At 45.9% G+C, this 16,813-nt stretch overlaps 1 protein-coding gene across 1 annotated transcript in view; it reads left to right on the top strand.

Moving 5' to 3' along the window:
* Positions 1 to 4,131: 4,131 nt before the first annotated feature.
* Positions 4,132 to 16,813, top strand: part of SLC22A3 (solute carrier family 22 member 3) — a 108,140-nt gene continuing 95,458 nt past the window's right edge. The window contains exon 1 of the mRNA XM_021670226.2: positions 4,132 to 4,602. Within this exon, the coding sequence (XP_021525901.2) occupies positions 4,174 to 4,602 (429 nt within the window). The 5' untranslated portion in view covers positions 4,132 to 4,173. The remainder of the gene's footprint in view (positions 4,603 to 16,813) is intronic.

Raw genomic sequence — 16,813 nt, 5'->3', positions numbered from 1 at the left:
AATTTAAAATTTATGTAGCATCCAAGACACTAAAAGTTAAAAGACAACCCCCATACTGAGAAGATTGTATATATACAGCTGGCAGAGGAACAGAATACACAAATATGCAAATAATCTCCCAAAAATCCAATAAGAAAAAAGCACCACAAATAACAAAACCTAAGCAGATGATAAGAAGAAGTAACTCACAGAAGACAAAACCTGAATGATGAATAAATATGTAAATGTGTTAGTCACGTCCCTGATTAGTTCAGAAACACATAAATCAGAACAATGGGACTGCATTTTTCACACATAGTATCTGCTAACATGGTTGAGTCTATCAGGTGTTGGTGTGGAGTGAATCATCTCATGTGTTGCTGGTGGGGTGTCAACTGAGGACAGTTATAGACAGCAATGTCGAGTGAAGTTCAAACATGCACAGTTATCATTCATCTAGTCTACTTCCAGGCATTTATCTTTGACCAATTCTTGCATAAATGCATAAAGAAATATGCACAATATGTTCACTGCGGCACAATTTGTAAATGTGAAAAATTAAAAATGAGCTAAATGTCCCTCAGTAGGGGAATGGAAAAGTCATAGGATGACCATCTGATAGAATAATACACGCAGTTGGAATAAACTAGCTAGATCTCTATATACCAAGGCTAGCAGGTCTCAAAAATATATTGTGGAGAAAAAAAAAAGGAGGGACAGAAAACTGTGTAGAGTATGGTACCATTTATGCAAAATTTTCAAAGCACTCCAGATACGATCTACTGTTTGTTTGCAATACCAGTGTGTTACAGACTTCAAAGAGCTAAGAATAATAGGTTCCTGGGAATTGCATCTGGACAAGAGAGGCCTGGGGTCTTGAGGGCGCCCACTCAGGTCCTACTCCTGACCTCCAGAGCCAAGATGTTGTGCTCACCTAAAGCCAATCACCCTCCTTCCCCATCCCACTTCCAACCACACTCTGAGAGCAGGGACCCTGGGAGTCCCTGCCCAGTAGCTCTGAGCCCCATGTCCCAAAGAAAAGACCTAATGGCTCCCTCAGGGAGGAAGGGAGGAGACAGAGGATAGGATCTGAAGGAATAGGAAGGAGACTTCAGCTGTGTCTGTGATACATCAGGACTTTATAACAATGTATCCAAAGCAAAGGCAAGATGACATTTGCTAATTCTGGGGGTGGGTGATGTTTTTGTCACACTTTGTAATTAGTTGACTCTTACCTAGCACTTACGTTTCAAGGCCTGTTCGAAGTGATTTTCATTAATAATGAGAAGGTTCCATTATTACTCAATTTTATGGAAGAGGCTAAATAACTTGGCCGATATCTCTCAGCTATAAGGAGGAGAGGGGGATTTGAACCCAGTGGGACTGGCTCCCAGGTCCTCCATGAACTTAGCAACTATACTGGATCTATCTGTCCATAGGCTGAGATGATTTCTTTATTTAAAAAAAAGTAATTAAAATTAAAATACCCTGACAAGCACAGTACAAAAAAAGTTCCATGAAAATTTTCTTAGATATGTTAGGAGCACTTATGAGGATGACATTGCCAAGGGAGGAAGTCAGTGGCGGTGGCTGGGGAAGACTTTGAAGAGGGGCTGTTGACATTTGAACCAGGCCTTGCTGGGTGGCGGGTAGGGAGGGATAGGAGGATGAAATTCCAAGAAGAGGAAACCTTGCGTGTACAGGCATAGCTTTTAAAATTTTCAAGAAGAATTTGAAGATTAGCAAATAGTTGTGTTTGGCTGTCCACAAGGGAACAATTTGGGGAGGAATGCAGGTTAGGACTTAGGGAGAGAGAGAAAGGAGAATTTTAGAAAACAAGACAAGCTGCTGAAGTTGGAACCCTGAAGCTGCACTGTGGGAAGACGATCCTGAGTGCAGGCTGGACCAGAGGACAGGTGCTGCAAGGACGGAACCCTGAGGGGAGCCCTCGGCAATTATCTAGCTGGGATGAGGGGACACATGAGTGTGTGTGTGTGTGTGTGTGTGTGTGTGTGAGATGGGGGAGTCAAGAAGCATCTGTTTATTTCACAGATATTTACTAAGGACCTATAATGCACCAAACACTGTTCCAGGAGGTAGCAATAGAAGGAAACAGACAAAACTCTGCCCTCATGAAACTTGAGTTGTAATGGAAGGACACAGATAAGATAAATAAATAAAATGAATAAGCATAAATATATGATAAGTGAATAAAAATATACCTACTTTAGATACAGTAAGTGCTTTGGAGACAAAGCAGGAAAGGGGGAATGTGCTTGTGTGTGCAGTGGTTGGGGTGATTTGTTGACTGGTGAAAGTTCCCTGAAAATTCACTGACAAGCGGCAGATCATTAGGAGAAAAGGTGTACTAGTTTATTTAAGGTGTGCATGGGGGCCTTCAGAATGAAGGCCCAAAGATACAGGGGAAATTACCTACTTTAATGCTTAGATTCAACAAAAATATGGATAGCCCTGTCGAAATAGGATTGGAACAAAAGGGTGTGATCTAATGCTAATACTGAGTAGGGAAACCCAGAGAGGCAGGTGTGTCTAGATTCTTCTTGGCCTCTCTGAGCAGCATTTTTTTCTCGCCCTTTCTAAAGGTCAGGACCTTCTGTGGAATGGGAGATCTTAGGACTACAATCAACAAGGTAGAACAGGTGATTTCTTTATGGCCAGTTTTTACACAGACAAGTGTGGGAAAATCCCAGTGATATTTGTGTTTTATGACAGGCTTTGGGGAAAAGGGTTCTGGTTTGGATGGCTAGCCTGGGGGAGAATGGGACCAAGACACAGCAGGGCAGAAGATCACACAGAGACTGCTTCTGAGGACTTTATTTCGGGGTTTTGTTTTCTGAGCCTCAACATTGGCAAAAGGGGTGCCAAAGCCGAGGTGACCTAAAAGTACAGGCCTGAGGAGTGAGGGGTGTCCCTGCCATCCCGCTGTTCTGAGCCTGGGCCCAGGACATGGTTGCATCGAGAGGCAGGGCAGGAAAGGGGAGCTGGCTTGGAGTGGGGCAGACTGAGTCTGGGGTCCAGCGGGCAGTTGAAACTCTGGTGAGGGCCTGAGGCCGGTTTCAATCCAAGCAGCTTGGCTTCTGACTCCTTGTTCGAGAGGAGGAACCCCAAGTCCGCAATCGCTCTGTCAAGCCTCCGGGGGCCTTGGAAAAAAGCGAGCTAAAGGCAGAACGTGGGCGGATAACGTGGAGGCGTGGGAGACCGCGACCCAGCCAGGGGAGGGCGTCCTAGAGCTCACCCAGCAGCCTGGGCAGCCTGGGCAGGAAGTTCTGATCTGGCACTGCCGAATCGTCGGGAGCAATAAATAAGTGGAAAAACCAGGATTCAAACCAACCACCAACACACTTCCCTGGCGTTCAGGCCGAGGGTAGGTGGGAAGGCCCTGGCGTAGGAAGTCTGCATCAGGCCTGGCCTTGGGGCGATCCCTTCTCATCCCGAGCCTTCTGGACGCTGAGCGAGCCCCTTTGCCAGTGTGGGCTGCCCGGCTGCTCTCTGGGGACAGTTGGTTGATCAAATCCCGGTTGTGGCCCTCAGTGGGTCGAGGGCGATGGCCCGCGCTGTGCTGGGAACCGGCTGCCCTACCCTGCCCGACATGGGCGCAGGAGGCCGCTGCACTCGCTAGGGCCAAGGGCTGGAGGGGGCTCTCCTGGGTACAGGCACGGGACCCTGGGCGCGCGCGTCCTTAGTCCCCGGGGTTCCCTCGGGACCGCTGAGAGATCGAGTCCCAGAAGTCCCGGGAGTGGTCTGGTGACCCTGGAACGTTCTTCTGGAGCCCGACCCGGGGCGGACTGCAGAGCAGGCAGCTGGCAGGGACCAAAAGGAGCTCCGCGCCAGGCCCGAGGCTGCGCCCGTCACTCGCGGTCCCAGGCCCGGTCCCTGGCGCTCCCTGGCGCGCAGCCAGACCGCCCCGCCCCGGGCCCCACCGCGCGCCCACCCCGACCTGCTGCGGGGGTCCCGCGGCCGTCCCTCCCGCGACCTGTGGCCGGGGGCTGCTGGGGGAGCCCGGGGAAGGGAGGCGAGGGCCGCGGGGGGCAGGAGGAGCTGCGGCGGCTGGCACCGCGCCAGGGCGAGTGAGGCGGGTGGCGCGGGGGAGGCGGCGGCGTAAAGAGAGGCGGCTGGCTGGGCTCGCGGGTCACTTGGAGGCGCGGGCTGCGGGCAGCGGGCGGCGGGCGCACCATGCTCTCCTTCGACGAGGCGCTGCAGCGGGCGGGCGAGTTCGGGCGCTTCCAGCGGCGCGTGTTCCTGCTGCTGTGCCTGACCGGCGTCACCTTCGCCTTCCTCTTCGTCGGCGTGGTCTTCCTGGGCACCCAGCCCAACCACTACTGGTGCCGCGGGCCAAGTGCTGCGGCGCTGGCGGAGCGCTGCGGCTGGAGCCCGGAGGAGGAGTGGAACCGCACGGCGCCCGCCTCCCGCAGCCCCGAGCGCCCCGAGCGCCGCGGCCGCTGCCAGCGCTACCTCCTGGAGGCGGCCAACGACAGCGCCGCCGCCACCGGCGCTCTCAGCTGCGCGGACCCGCTCGCCGCCTTCCCCAACCGTTCGGCGCCCCTGGTCCCGTGCAGTGGCGGCTGGCGCTACGCCCAGACCCACTCCACCATCATCAGCGAGGTAAGGGCGCCCCGGCCCTTTGGCAGCCGGCGGGAGAGGACGACGCTGGCCCCACGGCGGACACGCCGCGCGTGAGACGCTCCCTCCAGGGGCAGAGACGGGGACTGGGCGGCTACCTCTGGGACAGACGGGATTCAGCGCACCCTTGGAAGTGCCGTGTCGTAAATGCTGGGAAAATCCTTTCGTTATTTGCCTGAGCCCGTGAGTTAATGCACACATGCTTTGGTTTCGGGTGTGAACAAAAACTTTCCTCGAAGCCAACTCGTAAACGCCTGGCGCACACCTGCTCAGGAGTCAAAGGTCCAGCACTGCGTTCGTTATGTTTGACATGTGCGGGCGCCGTCATTGCAAATTACGGGTTGGCGCGCGACAGGGAACTTCAGTCTCTGGGGCGAGCGACGTTGGCAGGTCTGGATTAGATTCGCTTGTGGTCTCCAGGGGTCAAAGGAAAGAGGGAATCAATGTTGGAAGGCAGCAGCAGTTTTTTCCAGTTGCCCACATGGTTACCCGAAATGCAAGGGGACAAAGGTCAAGGCTCTCCCCGGCCATGGTTTTTAGAAAATTGCTTTGGGGCAAAGAGCAACATCTGAGAGAAGCTGGGAAAACTGAAGTATTGGATAAATTTTAGTTTTTTCCTGCTAATAAATTACAGGAGCATAGTAGAAGGGCCACAGCCTTCCAACACAATCCCCAACCCATTTACGGGTCGGAGGGAGGGGCTGCTGCAGGCGGGGTGGGCAGGGGCAATCCCCACATTTTGGGCACACTGTGCATTTGGAAGTTAGGGGAGCTTCCCTGACCCTTGGCCTCAGGAATCTGTTTCTGCATCCTTGCTGAAATGAAAGATTGCCTCTCTGTGAGGTCCAGAATTAGAGCAGAGTCACTTTGTAATAATCAGAACTCAGAAACGGCCTCAATTGAGCATGGGTTTCAAGGATGAACGGTTTTATTGAGCTTTGTCTACAATCACAGCTTAAGTTAATTTTGGAAAAAAAAAAAAAAAAGATTTAAGGTGATCAGGTACATTAGGACAAAAAAGGTTCATCTTTATTTTTTTGTCATAAACTTTTTAAAGTCACCTTGTTGGATTGTGGGGAAACTGGATTAGGAGGCAGGAGCGCCCTTTCTGTTGCTGATACCGTTGTCTGGTGAGCTCATCTCGCTGCAGTTGGGACTGTCGTGGTTGCCGTTTTCTATAACACCATGTGCAAGTGTGTTCGCACAGTAGATGGCTCTATACTAACTGCTCCAGAGATAAAACCCCTGGCAGGACAGCCAGGCAATGTGTATGTGTGTTTGGGATCTTTCTAGAACACCATGTGCTGGTGTGTTAGCACATTGGGTGGCTCTATGCTAAGTGCTTCAGGAATACCCCCGGCAGGACAGCCAGGCAATGTGTATGTGTGTTTGGGGTTTTTCTATAACACCATGTGCGGATGTGTTAGCACACTGGGTGGCTCTATGCTGAGTGAGCTCTGGATAAAACCCCCTGGCAGGCCAGCCAGATAATACATATGTGTGTTTGGGATCTTTAATTTCTACTTAATCCATGTAAGGCTGGGTCTGCTTTCTAATGGGTAGTGGTCCTGTTAGGGATTTCACAGCTGAAAGGACAGGGCATGGACTTGGGTGACAGAGGGCATTATCTCTGTGTTTCCCTAGAGTTACATCTGTTAGGTGGCTCCTTCCACTCCACTCAGCAGCGCTGCCTAATTCTTACTTCCAAGTGAACTGGAAGACCCACATGGAGGGCAGACAGCTGATTTTTGAGGATATTTAAATATGAAGAAGAAAATGAGCCTCAAAAAGCGCTTAAGTGAGGTTTGCATGAATGAACGTGATCCATGGACATCAAAGAAGACAGACATAAGAATCTGTAATTTAATGCCCTGACAGATACTTTGGAAACATTCTGGGGTGGCAGGGTTACTAGCATTCTGGGGTTACATCAAGGTGATTTTATGAAGATCATGGCTCCTAAAGTGCGGTGTGGAATGGTGGAGGGTCAGGGGGTGGCTTGGTTTCCAGCTGGCTGTGTGGCTTGGGTGAGTTACTTGCCCTCTCTGGGCTTGGTTTTCTCAGCTGTAAAATCGGGCATTGGATTAAGCCCCTCATAATGCCCCCAATGCCATCCGTGTCGCCACCCAGTTACTGTTTGGTATGTCCAGAACAATGATAAAAAATCTTCTAGAAAGTAGAATGGTATTAAGAATGTACTCCTTAAAGCCCCAAACAAGTTTTTGAAATATATGGGAGAGATTCTTTTTTAAATCCCAAATAGTTTTGTGCTTCTTTTGGCCTGTTTTTTATGTTTGGATTCTTAAGAGGAAAACCTCATCTATTCAGAAAGTTCAATTACCCAGAACAAGTCAGTCTCTCTCTGAATTCCTCATAGCAAATATTTTGCTGTCTTTGGTTCAACTAATTTTTTTCTTTCAAATTCTTCCTGATGAAAGGAACTGTAGTTCCATCTTCAGCTAACATTATGTATCCAGTGTATTTTTATAAGCTTGAAGTCTAAGATATAAGTCATGCAAAGGGGTGAATTGGGAGAGTTTATAAAGTGGGTGGGATGACCAGACTCTGGAATGCCTCCATACGACTATTATACTTCATCCTTGTACCATGGTGGGAGAGGTATCATTGTCCCGGCTTTATAGAAGAGAGACCAGAGGACCTTCCAGGGTCCCACAGTATTTATGTAGCCATATTGGATTCAAATCCAGGGGCTTCCATTGTTAAGTTAGTCCACTTTCCTCCATGAAGTACTCAAAATCCTACAAACAAGTCGATTAAACATGGTACTCAGATCTTTCACACTTTACAACCTGCAGAAACCTTGTTGAAACTTTATACTTATTTTGTTACTATCATGGCCCTCCAATGGGCTAATCTGTTTCATTTTATAGTGTCAGGATCCACAGTCAGCCAGACTGGCAGATGGGAAGGCTGTGCTTTCATTTGGTGTGAATGGTTCTCTAGCCTCCTGATGTGAAAGATGCAAAATGGTAATTTAAGTCTCAAACACTTGTATGTATGTAAGATGCATTCAAGTGGCATCTTACAACTTGAGATAGCTCTAAGGTGCTAAGTCAGAAATCAATGCCAAGGGCACAGCCCTCTATGGCCTGCTCCCCATTTGTGTCTCCCGCTCAAGGCGAGGCAGTGGATTTATCACTTACATTGAACTTCCTCGGTGGAGACTTTTCTAATGTCTGAATCTCAGCTTTATCTGGTTGTCAGATATTGGGCAGAATAAAAGACAGGGTAATGCAGAGAAGCGAGTCTGAGCCCCTGTCTCAAATATTTCAATTCACTGCCCAGGGAGTGTCTTCAAGATTGATGTTAGGATTTTTCAATGCTTGCTAATATGCCATGGATGAACAAAAAGGAGCTTCTCCCTAGGCTGTCACTTGGAGCAGGGCTTCAGAACACCTTTTAAAATCGACTGAATCACACTTGTTTTCCCTTTCTAGATCATTTTGACTTGGAATCACTTTTTCCCTTCCAGATTACCTGGCTGAATCTATAAAAACTGAATCCATTGTTTGTTTTTATTAGAAGAGTATGTCTTTCTCATACTTTCTGAAACATCGACAATTCAACAAAACTTGTATTTTATGTTGACTCTTGTCCCTCAAAGTAACTAGTCCTTTCTGCTGATGACAAAAGTGATTTAATAGTTTATTTTTAATGGAATGAAAGCAGGACTCTAATGAGTGAACAACCAACCCACTGGGTGTCTGATTCTTGGTATAGACAGCAGGATGGCCAAACGGATCTATGCAGCAATGCTTTCTGGACCTCAGAACAAGTAAAATATTTACAATAAGGAGCTTCATTATGAGAATATGCAAGAATATCTCCTGCTCCTTTCTTCCAGCTGATATTTTGGATAATCAACATCAGTTCAGCTGAAGTTTATTAAGCATTTATTATATTCTAGGCACTGGGCCAGGCTGGGGATACAAAGATACATGAGTCTTTCTCCAAGCAGCACGAAGCCTGGCAGGGAAAATTGCAGAGATAATGTGATGACAGCAGCCGTGGGTATGGTGAAGCGGCAGAGGAGTGAACCGGGACAGAAAGTACATTGGCCTTGACCTCAGCCTCAGAAGACAAGGAGGGGCCCAAGAGGAAAATATGAGGGAAGAGATGTTCCATTCTCACACCCTCTCATCTTCATTATGTTCTCTGCAGCCATTTGCTTTTTGTCCTTGGGAGCAGTGGTTGGTGCACATTCCTGGGTCACAAGCAAAGGGTTTGGAATCAAAAGATGAGGGTTGGAGTTCAGGAATTTTCCTTCTTCACAAACATCTAGGGCCCTAGGGCCCTTGCAGGTGGTCCACAGACCACACAAGGAGATGAGCTGGGTGTTTCTTAATGAGGAGCGTGATGAGAATATAATGACTGGGAGAGAAGTGCCAGTTCCACCAAGCACACCCTGCAGACTCTGGGATGGAAACATTATCCTTTTAGCCTCAGGTATCCCAAATCTTATCAGACGAAATGCTGCTGTTTATTTTCAGAAAGCTTTGAGCTCTCCAGGGATGCGCAACTGATAATAAAATCTTGGAATTAATTGGGGTGGAGGGAAGCCCACAGCTGAACCACACCTTCTGGGAATCTCGGCAAACCTCAGAAAGGAGCTTTGGGCAAAGGTAGGGGACTCCAACAGATGTGGCAGACACATCTGTACTTTTGGACCCATGGGTTGTTTTTGGCATTGGCATCTTAGTAGAGTGGAAAGAATATACATGTCCTTTGGTGTCAAATAAATCTTGTCCTAAATCCCAGCCCCTCCATTTATTAACTTGACGGGCAAGTCAACTGAGCATCTGCCTGAACCTCAGTTTCCTCAGCACTAGAATGGGTGTAAGAATGCCTACATTAGCAATTGGCTTGACATATGCATGCAAAGTGTCTGTCATTGTGCCTGGCCATAGGTGGCGCTCAGGATGGTTGGTTCCTGTGAACACATAAAGACTCTTAAGTCAGGTGGGAGTCAAGAGGGAGGGAAGAAACAGGCAATGGGCCAGATTTGACCCTGGAGTTGTAAGTTTGCTGATCCCTAGTTGAGCATAATAAATCACTGATAATTTTGCCTTAAATATAGAAAGTCAAACTCTTGGCTGGGTGTGGTGGTTCATGCCTTAATCTCAGGAGTTTGAGGCCAGTCTAGGCAACATAGTGAGACCCTATCTATTAAAAAATATTTTAAAATTTTTTAAAAATTAGCTGAGTGTGGTGGTGCATGCCTGTAGTCTTATTTACTTGGGAGGTTGAACCCAGGAGGTTGAATTGTGCCACTGTATTCCAGCCTGGGTGACAGAGGAAGACCTTGTCTCTAAGAAATAAAATAAAATATCTTGGACACTAATTTGCTCTAGAGTCTGAGAATATCAATACTTTCCCACTGGACGCCACAGGTAGGTCGTATTTCCCAGCTTCCCTTGCAGCTAGAGGGGCCATGTGTCTGAGTCCTGGTCAACAATGTTGGGGAAGGTTATTGGAACTACTAGGTCTGGAGCCTAAGCCACCTTTCTCCTGAAGTCCCTAAAGGATGGCAGAGCTCTTACATGGAAGGATATGGGTTCTTGGAAGCCTGCAAGGAGGGTAGGAACCCCATACCTCCCCTCCCCACCAATTCATCTGCACAGGAATATGGGATTGCGAATAAGAAATAAGCTTTATTGTGTTACACAACTGAGGCTTGGGAGATTGCTTTTTACAGCTCTTACTGTTAGGCTGCTCTGACTCATACAGCATTTTAGTGTGTTTCCTGGTAGGGCACAGGTCAAAGGCTGCGGGCACCTGATAAAATGGTATGGAGGCTGGCGCCTCTGAGAGCATCCTCCCCTGGGTCTGGTACACAAGCTCTCCATGCCTCCACCCCATGTCTCTGCCCTCTCTGGGCACCCCGGGCTCCTGCTCTCCAGGCGGTGACCCTGGGACATGTGCCACAGCTGTCCTCGCCTTGGGCTCTTATATGTGCTGTTTCCTTTCCTTTCCTCAAACACCTGTCTTCTTTCCTCATGAGGCGGTTCCGTTTTGTACCTTTACACACAGCTTAGAGTTACCTGTTCCAGAAACACCTTCCCCAGCGCGACCTCCACCTGGGGCTGGGCTTGGCTTCTTTTCTCTAGCCGCCCTCACTCTGCACATCTTGTGCGCACTGCCTCATCAGACTCTGGGGGGCTAGAGAGTGAGCACTCTGTCTTCCTAGCCTAACCCAGTGTTTGGCAAATATTTGTGATTAAATTAATGAGTGAATGAGAAAGGGATTGTGTGGTACATGTAATGCTTTTTATGACCATGGCTGGGCCAACCCTGGAATTGGCTTTCAGAGATTAACACAGGCCCTCTCCCGACGTGTTGCTTCCTGCTGACCCCAATGCGATTCCTTGTGTCATCCTCCTCCTTGCATCCACGAGGTGTGATCAGCCACCGGCTGACCAATCATAGACGGCCATGGCCCCCCACAGACCTCTGGAGCAGGGGAAAACAGGTCTCTGCTTCACTCGACTCCTATCTGCTCACGGGGTCTGTGTCTGCAGAATCCTAATGTAGGAGATGTGACCTGGAACATGAAAGGAACAGGAAGGAATAGAACTGCTGGCTCTTTGGGGCCATAATTTTAATGTGCTGACGTCCATTGTGCAAAAGAAGCCTTTCTCAGCTGTCCTGGCATAGCACAGCAGTCTGTGTCATCAGCCAAGCCCGCTCCAGGGCAGCTGGGCACAGGCATGGGGCCCAGTGCAGCCAGGAGCAATCTGGGTTGGGCAGCTCCCAGGGTGCAGAGCTGCCCCCTTCACCGCTGTGGAGTGGGGAGCAAACACCACCTCACTTCCCAAACAAAATCAAACTTTTCCAACCTCAGCTGGAATAAAACCTGTAATAAACAGTTAATAAAATAAAAGCTTCCTGCCTCAGTTTTCCCCCACTTAAGCCATAACCAAGAAAGGACATTTATTTATATTCTGTGAGGAAAAAGCAAAGTTTTAATGGTTTTTGGTGCAGCTTTTTAAAATGATAAATGACTGTTGAGCTTGTCAAATGATGACTAATACTGTTGTATCTGGGTGAGATCAGTGACAGCTTTTTAAGGGTTATCATGCTCTTACTTTTCTTTGTGTCAGTAATAAAACAAAATAACTCTGTGGCTGGTACTTGTGTAATAAGGAGACCCTGCAATTTAATTAATTAATCGAACAGGCTATTTTATGAAGCAATAGAAAACTGTAATTAAATCTAGCCCTGTAGATTTGATAGATCACAATACCAGGAGACAAAAGCAACAGAAAATTGGTGATAAGGTTGAGACTCAACTTTGTTCAAGACAATACATCTTTGTGATAATAGAGAAAATTAGTGAGGGATGAAGTTTAGGGGCTTAGAAGAAGGTCAATAAATAAATGTGACTTAAAAAATTCTGGGGCAGGCATCCATCACATCCACCCCACCTTCCCTAACATCTGCTCTCCATCCAAGTGCCCGGTAGAGTCCAAGGAGGGGACTTGTCCTTGACTGTGAGCATAGTGGAAGCCCCTGGATGGAGCAAGGGAGGGCTCAAGCCTGGACCTCAGAAACAAAGGCACTTACTCCGCTTTTAAACTCAGTCCTGGGAGGCAGGTGACCTCTCTCGTAGGATTGCTGTAGGGCAGCAGATAACCAAGTGATGCAAGTCTTTGGCTTTCCACGTTAACAGAGACCGCTGGGCCCATCATGGAAAAGCGTCTCGGAAGCCTTTCCCAGTTGCTGCCTCTGCCCAGCGTATGCACAGGATGGCTCTGATTTCATGATACTTCTGCCAACGGGAAGCTTTGGGCGACCGACAGCACAAAATGAAAGACAACATGTGTGTTTCCAGGCCAGTGGGGAGGGACACTGTAAGCTGATGCTTCTGAGACAGAAACAGAAGGGACAAGGTGCCAGGAGCTCCTATGCTGAAAACTGTTTGTAGCACATTTATGGGGATTAAGTGGATGTGGTGAAAACAGCATGCACATTTAATATTGATGATGTTTTAAAAATCAATGTGCTGCAAACATCTGTTGAGAAATGAATGCCCTTTAATTGTTCACAAATGAGTGTTTTAAAGCAAATACTCATAGAGAAGTCGCCTTGATAGTTAAAAACATTAACTGTCCAGGGTAGAGGAGAAAATTAGATTGAAAATAATTCAAATTAATTTGGCCACTACTTTAAAAAAAATCAAATAAATAAATGTCCAAGTTACTAGAGTATAAGAAAGTGTTCCAGAAACCTTTGCCACAGAGGTTCTTGATCTTCCGGTGTGGCAGTTAGTGGGAAATTGTGTGACAAATTTATCACATCTTTCGCCAGCCGCTAGCATCCTTGTAAAATTGCTATCATTGCCTATCCTGTCCATGTCAATATAGAGCATACACAGAATAATTTTTATTTTAAATCCAACTAAGTTAAATACATTACAGAAACAAATAAAACTGTTTTTCTATTTATTAACTTCAGAGATCATTAGATAATAACAATCTATTGTTGCAAATTTTTGTGGAAAAAATGATTAAATTTTAGATCTGAACTGGTTTAGTGTAGCATATTGCTAAGGCAGACAGGTGGCTAAGAACATAGACTTCCTAGTTGTGTGGATGAGAGAAAATGGCTGAATTTGAGGGTTTCTGAGCTCTGGACTAGACCAGTCCTGGGATTTTCCTGGTTTGAGGGGGGAGACTTACATAAATAAGGCATTCAAAGTGCTTGTCCTGTTGTCTGAGATATGTAAGTACCTCATGACAGTCATAGATGCTGACAACAGATACTGAGGAAGTTAACTCGGAGAGGAAGCTGGGGCCTGGAAATCTGGGCAGATGGCAAGCCCCTAGGGCTGAGGGAAGTGTACTTTAGGGAGGGCACCAAGATTCCAATACTGAGTATGTGGCCAGGGTCCACTCTCTGGAGCTGGTATAAACTGGAACTTAGTCATGAAAACTTGGTAATGGCCCAGGCTCGAGGTTGGAGCTACCTGATTTGGCAAGATTTCTCAAGCCCCCATGGATTCAGTTGTGACATAGAGTGAACAATCCCCCCATTAAGGCGGCTCTGCAGACAGATGAGAAACATGCAGGAACCGCTGAGCATGTGGAAGGTCCTGTACATATGCCAGTTCCCTCCTTCCTGCTCTTTGTCACTAACTGTGGTGCCTGGTCTGGTCTGGGCTTGCTGGGTGTAGACACGCTCAGAACCCCACACTGCTTTCCAATTGCAGTCTGATCACAGGGATGCTGGGACAGAGCCCTGGACTTTCCTAGAACCAGGGAAATCCCAGGCCGGGCTAGACCAGAGCTCAGTGGGGGCTGAAGACTCAGCTGTGGGGCTGCGGGGCTTGAGCTCCATCCCATGTTTTCTCATGAGCATTGGAAATCCAGTGTCCCAAAGGTGCTGTGGTTAGAAAGGGAGCCATCTGGCTCATGCCTGTATTCTAGTTGGGTCAATAAGACAAATTTGCCTGAGGTTGTTTGGGGGGCAGTTTTGCAAAGGCTCTATAGGCAATCAAGATATCAGATCACAGTGTGCTTGTGTTGCTATGAGAATCTGATCTCAAAGAAGATACTCCCTCCATCCAAATCCAGATCTGTGAAATGAAGACACAGCAGTTATGGTGGGGCAGTAATCATGAATGTTGAGCTTCAGGTTAGGGTTGAGGTAAATTTGGGCTAAAGTGCTTTATATATTAAGCATTCCAATTCTCGTAACATTGAATGGATACTAAAATTTAATTCATGAAAGTAGTTTAATATCCAATGGGGGCAAAAATATATTATATATTATATATTATATATTATGTTATAATATATTCCATTTAACCTTACAGTTATCAACACTCATTTCCTGCTTAGAAACTTACTTTCTTCCTTAATTACCAGAAAACATAGTACACTTAATAATTGATCATACTAAATTTAAAATTAGGGAAAGACAGCTTATGATGTTCAGCAAAAAAGGAAATATCAAAAAAGACATCTTAGCATCTGGATTTTTTGGCCAGAAGGAGACCTGCAGTTTAATTTATGGTCTACATCAAACAGACTATTTTATGAAGCCATAGAAAGCTGTAATTAAACCTAGCCCTGTAGATTTGATACATCACAATACCAGGAGATAAAAGCAACAGAAAATTGGTGATAGGGTTGAGAATCAATTTTGTTCAAGAAGCATTCACAATGGAAGCTGTTGACCTATATTCTATATACTCTACATTTGAACAGAGAGTCTACGTTTGAATGGTGATTTTTTTATATGTGAAGATTTTCTGTAAAGAACTGTAATAATATTTGTAAACAGAGTCCAAGAAAGATTAATTATGACTCCTTCTTTGGATTTCACATTGGTACAGTATGACCTTTAACTCATTATTTTATTACAACTATTAGAAGAATAGTAAAAACATATATCATAAGTATTTATAATCATAGTGTTCTTTTTATAATAATATTCAATTCTTATTTAATTGAATGCTATACAATTATTTTTTTCTTACTAAACATTTGTAGACATTTCACTTAAATGATTTTTCTTTTTTTAAACCATACAATCTGTCAAAGTATAAAATATACATACAAGTGGCCTGGCATGGTGGCTCATGCCTATAATCTCAGCCCTTTGGGAGGCCAAGGAAGGTGGATCACAAGGTCAGGAGTTTGAGACCCGTCTGGACAACATGGTGAAACTCCGTCTCTACTAAAAATACAAAAATTAGCTGGGTGTGGTGGTGGGCGCCTGTAATCCCAGTTACTCAGAGGCTGAGGCAGGAGAATCACTTGAGGCAAGGTTGCAGTGAGTTGAAATTGCACCTTGCACTCCAGCCTGGGCAACAAGAGCAAGGGTCCATCTTAAAAAAAATACATACAAGCTACAAATTATTTGAGTTACTCTAAATTGATCTACATTTTCATTCTCCAAGTCTCTCTTTATTAAGTCTCTTTTCCTTAAGAACATAAGCAAACAACAACCTTACTAAAAGAGCTTCAAAGTCCAGCATTAGTCAAATCGAAGTATTGTCCTGACCCAGAAAACATTATCCGAGAAAGCACTTTCAAAACCACCTTTCCTAAAGCAGTCTCAGGAAGGTCCACGCTCTATTTCCCTTTTCAAAAGCATTTAAGTTAATAATGATATATGACTTGTATTTAATTTATTAACTTTTCCCCCAAAATGTAGTCTTTTTACCTTAACCTGTCATTGGCTTGGTGACAAAATGTAGGGTGATCATGGAGCAGGGAATCCATGTTCCTATTTTTCATCAGTTAAAAGAAAGAAGAGGCAAAGGGAGTTATTCTAACATTTATATGGAAGAACAAAGGCCTAGAAGCAGGTAAATTATTCTAAAAGAAGAAGTAGGGAGTAAGAATAGGGATTCCTCTACCAGAAATTAAACTGAAATTCCAAGCCAAAGTAATTAGAACAGCATGGTATTGGAACAAGAACAGACAAGTGGACCAATGGACAGAACAGAGCACTTAGAGACTGACTCCACCCAGGGGAACGTTATATACAGTAAGGATGGCCCCGTAACTCCATGGGGAGAGGATGGATTATTGGCTAACTGGTGTTGAGAAAAGTAATGACTCATCAGTTATGGAGAATGATCAATCCACCTATCCCCACATACAAAGGTTAACTGAAGGTGGATTGAAGAATTAAATGTCAAAGTAAAAGGTAATGTTAACAAAGGAACATACAGAGAAATGTGACAAGGTCAGGAAATGACTTTTTAAAGAAAATTATAAGCCAAAAATTGATTATCTAGATTACATCAGATTTCTGTCTCATGACAGACACCATCAGCAAAGTTAATTGAATGATGACAATGATACTGAGTAGAGCCATAATTAGGGTTGTTATGGGAGTTATACAACGTACACCGAAGGCTTCAGTAATGTTCACTGGATGCTCAACACTGCTGTAGGCATTTGACATGTGTTCAACTCACTTAATCCCCACCCACTTCATGAGGCATGTGCCATTTATTTTGGGGGGCAGGTGAATGTTTATTTCCTGAAATTTTTTTATTATACTTTTAAATTCTGGAGTACATGTGCAGAATGTGCAGGTTTGTTACATAGGTATACACATGCCATGGTGGTTTGCTGCATCTATCACCCCTTCATCTACATTAGGTATTTCTCCTAATGCTATCCCTCTCCTATCTCCCCACTCCCTGCCATCCCTC

This window comes from Aotus nancymaae, unplaced genomic scaffold (genome assembly GCF_030222135.1).
Source record: "Aotus nancymaae isolate 86718 unplaced genomic scaffold, 86718_ANA_hifiasm-v0.15.2.pri h1tg000040l, whole genome shotgun sequence".
In the NCBI taxonomy this organism is placed as follows: Eukaryota; Metazoa; Chordata; class Mammalia; order Primates; family Aotidae; genus Aotus; species Aotus nancymaae.
Note: the sequence above shows the minus strand (reverse complement) of the source record. Positions and strands in the feature narration are given on the sequence as shown.